Source organism: Terrapene carolina, unplaced genomic scaffold (assembly GCF_002925995.2).
Source record: "Terrapene carolina triunguis isolate 2854851 unplaced genomic scaffold, T_m_triunguis-2.0 Scaffold110, whole genome shotgun sequence".
NCBI lineage: Eukaryota > Metazoa > Chordata > Testudines > Emydidae > Terrapene > Terrapene triunguis.
In genome coordinates, this window is record NW_020664461.1 from 3,776,187 (window position 1) to 3,785,066 (window position 8,880).

At 53.5% G+C, this 8,880-nt stretch overlaps 1 protein-coding gene across 1 annotated transcript in view; it reads left to right on the forward strand.

The window, feature by feature from the left end:
- EIF2B3 (eukaryotic translation initiation factor 2B subunit gamma) overlaps window positions 1-8,632 on the forward strand; it is a 115,172-nt gene extending 106,540 nt beyond the window's left edge. The window contains exon 10 of the mRNA XM_029911600.1: window positions 8,437-8,632. Coding sequence (XP_029767460.1) covers window positions 8,437-8,489 — 53 coding nt within the window. The 3' untranslated portion in view covers window positions 8,490-8,632. The remainder of the gene's footprint in view (window positions 1-8,436) is intronic.
- Window positions 8,633-8,880: the final 248 nt, after the last annotated feature.

Below are 8,880 nucleotides of genomic sequence, written 5' to 3' on the forward strand. Positions count from 1 at the left end.
CACGCAATGGAAACACTGGAGTTAAGTGACTTGCCCAGCATCGCACAGGAACTCTGTAGCAGAAGCAGGGATAGACTCAAACTCTGCATGGCAGTCATTACCTTAACCATACGACACTTCTTTCTCTGCCTGCACTTCCCTGCTTCCTTTACTACACAGCCCTAACCCTTCCCCAGAGCAGGTGCATTCTGGGCACTGAATGAAGCAGGGGTCCTATGGAAAAAATAGTATGAGATCATGTAATTAAAGACTATGTCTTAATGCATATACGCAAGGGGGGGGGCTTCAGTATTTGGTAACTTTTGAGTACTTGACTTTGCAACTACATTCTTTTAATGTAGTTTTTGTAGGTAATTTCCTAGGTTTAAAAAAAAAAAAGCCTGAAAAAAACAGAAATTCTCTCAGGTGGAATCATACTGGCCTCTACATGGGTCATCAGTAGAGTTGGAACCTTTAGCTCCACAGCAAAACTTCTGCCACTTCAGCTAATGGAGTAACTGACAGCTGTAGTAGGTTGTCATCTTCTGTGTGGACCAGCACTAGAAGGGGATGAGACGCACTTTGCCAGCCGGTGTCACAGATATTTGCTGACAGTAGAGGACTGTTGAGACTGGGAATCCATTTCAGGTTATAGAGGGGAGGGTATAGTCATCGCCCCTGTTTCTCCAAGCCTGGCCTCTTCTGCATCATCTCCTCCAACCTGTCCCTGTGCTTCCTGTCTGTCCCTCCCCTCCTCCCTGCTCCTCATCTCACTCCAAGTCTACCCCCACCACACTCCTTGTCCCAGTCTCTCTGCCTAACCAGACCCAGTCATCCACCCCAGCTCCTGATCTGATCTTAGACACCCCAGTCCCAGTTGCACCCTTCCCTCCAGCTCCCATTCTCAGTCTCCTTGACCAGTCAGTCCCAGCATCTGCCCTCTCCTCTCCTGAGTCGTCTTGTTCCAGTCAGCTCCCTCTGCCATCCCCACTCCCAAGTCAGGCTCTTGTCCCTTCTGCATTTAAGTCAGGCAACTTCTTTCTCCACGCTGGAGCATTGAGCGCAAGGAGAGACACTGTCACTACTCGGTCCTTGTGCCAGTGTCACAGCGGCCAGAAGCAGCAATTGCAGGGAAAGTCCAGCTCAGCTCCAGCTACCCCAGATTGGAGCACGCTCAGCGCAGACAGACTCTTCGGAGAATTTAGCTGCCAAACTAACAAGCCTCTACTGAGCATGTGCAAACTGAGATTTTTCGAAGGCTCATAACTTGGCCAGATTTGGGCAGTTTTTCACAGGTATGACAAAAGGCCCTGACACCAGGACAACACCCCCCTGCAAACTGTCAGGTCTCTGCTCCAAAGCCTGGAGGCGCTACAGCTCCTCAACAGAACAGTCATTAAAATGTTGTTAATAAGGACAAACCAATGTATTTTCCCCTACTCTTTCTCTGAAGCCTGGTGTATTTTGTACAGCCGTACCCATACCCCACTGTGTCAGTGGCATTTAGCTGCAGGCCAGTATTGCAGTGGGGCTGATGTCAAGCCAGGACTGGAAGGTTACAGGAGACAAGAATATATCGCCAGTCACTCTTTGGCATGTGTCCTCCTGGTGTAGGCAGGAGGCGGCCAAATCAGTACACGCCAAGGGATCTGCGAGTGAGTTGATGGATCTTACCAATGCCCCTCTATGTTGGAATAACACCCGTTGTATTTAGGGTCTGACCCTGCACGATGCTGAGTGCCCCCAAGTGATGGCAATGGGCATTGAGAGTATTTAGCAAGTTTGGAATCTTATTAATCACCAGAGCGCTTGCTGCTGTGCCGGTAGTCACGGCTCAGTTCCCCCAGGTTCCCAGTGCAGCGCGGACACAGGGAAACCAGTTCACACACACGCGCAGTTTGTCAGAGGCCAGTGCGAGCTGGAGATGATGTCGAACTCGTGCAAAATCATCGTTGAAGGCTGGCTTCCTTGGAGAGGAGGTACTGGGCAGTAAAAACAGGCATCTCTTAAAGAAGTCATTTCCAGGTCATTGGCACGTTTCTGACTGATCCCCATATGTCCGTTTTCCAAACACTGGATAACGATGGTGTATGAGATCTGTCCTTCAGTGGTGGTATGTAATTTCCCTAGGACATCCATTCAGTAACACTTTGTCTACCACTTTCTGCTATCGCGGACTTTTTGGTTGCTAGCCCTGAGATTCTCAGCTGGGGAAATTCAGGCTTCCTGCATGAAAGGGTTAAGTGAACTGCCACATACTCTGCCTGTTGATTGTGAAAAATCTACCCGGAAGGCCTCAGTTCTTAACCTTGTAGAAATATTTTCACATGCTCCATCCAGAGAAAATAACCACTTGTGCGCTCCTAGAATTCAGGCACATTAAAGAGCCAGGAGAAATACCCTGATGATTGCCTGCGCAAGGAAAGGAAAACTCGACGTGGGCTCAGCATGGCAATCAGCAAGCTCTTGTGGTGACAAACTCCTCATACTAGGCACACGCTGCCGTGGGGAATAAAGTCCTTCAAATTGACATTTCTGAGATCCCTGCTGGCAGGAGTAATTTTGCTGATAATTAACAGAAACAGTATGGGAACCACTGAGTATAAGCCACTTCCCGTTCTTCAGCCCAGTCGGCCACACCTTTCGTACAATCAAAATGCTAAGTATCTCACTTAGGTGGTGCTGGTTGGTGTCTTGTCCCAGCGTAATCATATCAGGGCCTGAAGTTCAAGAATGAATCTGGCAACTTTGACAGGCTTTGTAAAGGTTTGATCCAAGGTGTCAGATCTGAAGAGCTTCATTTCCCTTAGTGTTCCATTCCAAAGCGTGGGAAGGTGCTGAAACCTGCTCCCGACCTGACTTGCCGTGTGGATCTATCTTGGTCCCACTTCTCCTGATTTTCATTCCTGCAGTGCGCCCTGTCCGCTATCTTATGATAGTGGATGTTCTTTTCGGAGACACTTTGATACCGATCAGATGATCTTTTAGCTTTTCATTGTTTAGTTCCTTGATAGCATGTCAGTATCCTCCCCCAATGTCATTCCCAGGGGCGGCTCCAGGCACCAGCGCAGCAAGCGCGTGCCTGGGGCGGCATGCCGCGGGGGGCGGCGTGCCGGTCGCCGTGAGGGCGGCAGTCAGGCCGAGTTCGGCGGCATGCCTGCGGGAGGTCCGCCAGTCCCGTGGCTTCGGCAGCGGGTACGCCAAAGGCGCGGGACTGGCAGATCACCCGCAGAAATGCCGCCGAATCTGCGTGACCAGCGGGCCTCTCGCAGGCGCGCCGCCGAAGCCGCCTGACTGCCGTGCTTGGGGTGGCAAAAAACATTGAGCCACCCCTGGCCATTCCTACCTGAGTTTCTGAACTTTGGCCACAGCATCAGATGCCTTTCTCCCATGTGTCCCAACATGTGATTGGCTCCCCTGGAAAGTCAATCTGCTGCCCTGCTTGCCAATCCTCCCAGCCGCTGTCTGAGGTGCGTTGCTGGCAGCATTCTGGTTCCTTTGAAAAGAGCCCAGGATCTCTTCCTACGAGTCAACAAACAATCCAGCACCTGCTTCCATTTCTTCTCTGCTAGTTTCTTGCAGGTGCAGTGAGAACATCTTTCATTTCAGCCAAATAATTTGAGCGACTCTGCCCCGAGCTACTGCTCTTTCTTGTACTCTCTCCGTTAGGCCACTGAATAAAGACACCATCGTAGTCCGTCTTGCCCACACACACACCCAATCAAGTTCTCGCTCCCACTGACGCCCTCTCCCATCACCTTGACCAACCTGCCTCCTGAGACCCCCTAGAGCAGACCCACCATGCTTCCCAGGGCCTCTGCTCTCCAGCCGTCCCTCCCTACACTCGCGATCTGATCTGACCCACAGGGACATCTGCTTCACCACCTTGTTGCCTCCCCCCTACCCCGTCCAACACACGAACAGCGCAGCCCCCCGGGGAGGGTTCCGGTGTGCAGGGTTAACACGGATTGAGCAGTCTGAGTATGCCTTTGTTATGCTAGCCCAAATCCTGAGGGTACCATCCTCCAGAGCAGCACACCAGTGTTAATGCAGGCTCGCTGCCAGCTGTGTATTGACCCTACCACTCAGCCGGAGTCCCAGAGGTGCTCACTTTACTCCTGGGCACCCCCAGCTTCCAGCCATGTGGCCCTCTGCATTGCTGGGCAGAGCAGTGTGGCTGCTGCGTCCTTTGAGTCAGTTAACAGCTTACCCTCAGCTTTTCTCCTTGCCTTCCTTCGTTCCAGGCCTGCCCGGCTCCGCTACCCTGCTAGGGGAAGGGCAGGCCAGCCATGCCCATCTGCTTGAGATTGCAGGCTCCTGAGTGCCAATCCAGTGCGTCCCAGCTCTCGGCTCCAGACGCACCGTCTGCAGTCTCCCCTTGGGTCAGACGACCGAGCGGGCAGGCTGCTCCGCAGAACTCTGAGCCACCTCTGGGGGCCTGCACTTTGCTCCCCCCGATGTGTGCTGATTGTCTAACTCAAGTCGGAGGGGGCTAGAGCAGGCCTTGGTGAACCCCCTGCTGCCTTGTCAACACAAACACCTCAGCCCCCGCCACCTGCTTCCCTTCTTTATCTCCACATGCCCCTTCCAAACCCCCCCCGCCCCCCCAGCCTGCCAGTGTCAGACCGCAGCTGCTTCCCCTCATCCTGCTCTCCTTTCACTTCCTCCCCAGGGCTAGCCACGGTGCTTCTCTCTGGCTCTCCCATCCTTTCTGTCCAGGGGAGATGCTGCTAGGAGCCACCCAGCGCGGGTTTTCCTGTGGGTTTCCGCAGCCTCCCCTCCCCCCGCCTTAGTTTGAAAGCGAGCAAACCCCCGGCGGTGGCTCTCCTCCCTGCTGTGTAATGGAGCAGTAATTCTGTGCCAGGGGCTGATTTCTGCTGGATTGTAGCGGGTTTATAAAACAGCGTATGTCGTGAGTGAGTAAACGGAACGTTTGCTGGAGCCCCCGAGGGCTGGGCCGTCGGGGTGGTCCTGGGCCTCCGCCCTAACCTTGTTTTTCCCCTCCTCCCCCTCCCCCTTCCCAAGGGAGCATTGCCACCACCACCAGCAGTGGGGCTAGGGGCTAACTGAGCAAACAAGGAGATGCTTTCCCGGTGCCCTTACCGGGATGCTGCGGCATCTCCTTCCCCCAGAGAGCGCGGCCCGTGCTAGAGAGAGAGGCCCTGGGCCATCAGCGCCCAGGATTATGGCTGGGTTTGCGCTGGGATTCAGAGTCATTTCCGCCCCGTGTTTATTTGCATTACAGTTTGTTTGGAATCAAGCCGCAGAGGCTCTCTGGCTCCCCACATACCGGGCTTGCGTTTCTAAGGCGCTTGGACGCACAGTGCCTGTAAACAAATGCCTTGCGAAGCAGAATCGCATCTGTAAGCAGTGACAGATTTTTGATTTGTGCCCAGTGAAATCTCCACAGACGTTCGGCTTGAGCGCCCAGACCGACCCTGGGCCGGGCCGCGCCAGCAAAGTGCTAATCGGGCGTTCGAAGGTGTCGAACCGCTCTGCGTTTGCATAGCACCAGATGCTCCCAGGTGGAGCAAATCTCAACGAACACGATTTAAGTTTGCGGAGTCCAATGCTCAGACTTTTTGAAAGTCCTTCCTTTAATCCCTCTTCTCTCTGCGCAGTCTGAATGCAGCTGTAACCCTGGCAGTCTCTCAGAAACCCTGGCAGTCTCTCCTCTCCCTACGCCCAGGGGTTCGGCATGAACTGAGATTGTGGAGATCAGGCTGAGCCACTGGCGGGCAGCAGCCATGTCTGTTAACGAAACACTGTCTGTATTCAGCTCTCCTTAGCAGCCTCTGATCGGCACCCACCAGGGACTCCGAATGGCCTTTCGTCTGTACCTCGGGCTTTCCAGAGAAGTCAGGGAGGAGGCGGGCAGTGGGCGTAAGCACCCAGTATTCTCTCCTGCCTCTTGCATGCCTGCCAGATAGCTGCTAAGCTTTTAGTTTCTAGCCAAACCATTCCGCTTCGTATTAAAAACCAGTACATGGATTTACGGTTCACCCCCAGACAGGTGAAAATGGGTCTGGTGGCTTCATTGTAGTCTCTGATCTAGCAGCAAGGCCCAGGGGAGCCTACAGGCTTTCAGAGTCATTGGCCCAGTCGTGCTAAGGCCAGGCATCACATACTGGGACCGTCTGGCTCTCCTTGGTGATACCGACAGGCAGTGTAATTTAGCAGACCGAGCAAAGGGGCTAGGAGTCTGGGAACATGGGTTCTTTCTCCACCGTGCCACTGACTGACTCCATGACCTTGGGCGAGTCTCTTAAACTCTCCGTGCCTCGGTTTTCCCATCTGTAAAATGGGCCGGGTGGTATTCACCTGCTGTTGGAAAGCACTTTGAGCTCATCCGACGTTAAAAATGTGAGCTATGGTAAATATCTGTGAGCTGTAGAAGTCCAAAGTACCCCAGAAAGGTGGCAAAATATTTTACAAAATACAGCAAAGCTCCACAAGCCTAGGACAGGAAGTGAGGGACACTGGATGAAATGAAATGGTGTTTGTTAGAATAGACAAGTGCTACAAATGTATATATAGAATCCGAAATTGACATGGGTCTTTACAAACTTCACTGAAGACACATTTAATCTGCGCTGGAATCTAGCCAGGGTCTTATCCACATCACACAAATCAACATGATTGGCAATCTGCTTGGAAGAGGTTCAGGAATGGAGTAGCAGGAGTTGCCCAGGGCCTGTCTGAGGTGTATTGGGAAAGTTGCAAGGGGGCGAGGAATGGAATAGCAAGACGTGCTGCGGGTCTGGTTCGAGGCACGCTGGCAGAGCTGTGGGGGGTCCAGGTCTGGAAGAGGAGTAGGTGCTACAGGGTGGGACTCCGGTCTGCTGCTTGCATAGTGCCTGCCTACAGCACATTCATACGTGGCAGCAGGACAGTCAGTCCTTCATTATGCAGAGCCCCAGATTTTCCCTTCCCTGCCTCTCTGGCCAGTGAGGAGTCTAACAATAAATAGACACCAGACCAAATGGGAGCGAGTGGTGAGGATTGGATTTCGAAGTTGGAAATCCAGGCTGGGGCTCTGAGCATGCCCCATGGGTTGGAAGGCCAGTGAGGAGCAAAGGGTCCAGTTGCCCACAGGTGACTCTTGAGTTGTTCTCCCTAGACTGGTGGGAGGCCTCTGGAGTGAGTCCGTGATTAGCCCAGGCAGCCCCCGTGCTGACGAGAGGAAGGGTCGGCAGAGTGGTGCTGGGATAGGGTGACAGCTGGAAAGACTCTTGTTGCAGGGCCAGGACTCCTTGAAACGTGGCGTTCTGTGAACATGGCGTTAGTTGTGTACCTGGCACACACCCGCAGCGAGGAGAACACCTTGGCTTGCCAACGGATCAGGACTTTGCTTAATCTTTGCTTTCCAGCAGCCTGGCAAACTCCTCCTCACCCAGGGGAGTAACGGAGATGGGCAAGTAAAAGAGCATGAGTCTTTACCATCATTATGGCCACCACCCTCCAGCATCCTGGTCGATTCCTGTCTGTCCTAGGCCCATCACTGCAGTGTGTGAGCACCTCACGACCTGGACCAGGAACAGATTTGTCCTCACACCCCCGGGAGGCGGGGCAGGGCTGTGACCCTCGCTGGACAGCTGGACCCTGAGGCAGCGAGCGGCTAAGTGACTTGCCCAGGGTTGCACAGGAATCTGGGGCAGAGCCAGGGATGATTGTGCGTTGGCCACTGACTATTCACTTAGCTGGTGCAAAGCTGGGGGAGTAGCCAGAGACGGGGTATTGACAAACTGGCCCCTCCTGACTTGCCTGACAGCTGGGAGTCTGAGTCTCATTTTCCAATTTCACCTCCCCCAGAGGCGGGATATGGGAGTGTGAGCTGGAGTCTGCCTTAAGGGTCCCCGCTGCTAAGCCCACCACCCCCTGCCCACTGCTGACGTTGGAAAGAGCCTGGCTGTTTTCCTGGATCCTGGGGGCAGGAAGCAGCAAAGGAAAATCCTGCCTCTTTACTTGTAAAATGAGCCTGTTTGACCAGGGATCATAGACGCTCACAATCCCTTTACAAGTTACTTGTGACACTGGGCCTAATCCTGCAGGGTCCTGAGCGCGCCCAGCCCCTGCTGACTGCAGTGCAAGTTTTGAAAGCCCCGGCTGAACATAAAGTTCCTGTCACACTCTCCCCCTGGGTTTGACGCTTCCATGCCGGTGCCTAGACACACACCTGTCGGCAGCAACGGTGCCTTGGGTAGTAAGTGACACCTACGTGGGAGATCTAATTCCATTACCCTTCTGGTGTTTGGTCAGTTGTTTAGGCCTTCGCCATGTGGGTGGGACAGTGACTGAGACACACGGGGCTGAGGGGGGGGCGGATCAGCAAAGCAATGTGGAAATTCACTGGAATCTGCTTTTTCCATTTTCTCCTAAAGATGCTGATTTGAAAAGTGCTGGGTTCCAAACTCTGCTACAAACCCCAATTCCTCCTTTTTGTTTTTAATCTTTCAGCCAAACACGTTAACGAAGTCATTGTGGGCAGCGAACAGCTGATGGAAATCTAACACGCCGGTTGTAAAGATGCCTTTAAGGAAGCCAGAGCCCGCCTCTTCGGAAGACCCTTCGTCTGGAGCAGGCCTGGCAGAGCTCACGCTGTCAGCGCTCCTTTCCCGTGCAACTTTGTATTTATGTCTTAATAAAGAAGCATTTCCCGAGTTGTCTCTCTCTCTCTTTCTGGCCCCTCCCCACCTGGCTGATCTGCCTGCTGCTTTGTGGAGCCCGGGATCGGGGCCTGCCCGCTGAGCGAATTCACTGTACTCTTCCAGTAGCACTAACCTGGGACCACACAGACTCTGCCCATTCAAAAGAACGACTTAGTCGATCTCATTCTGATACAGACCCAGGCTCTGTGTGCTTGCAGCACCATCCCTATCCCTTAGGGAAGCCCGGTTCTGC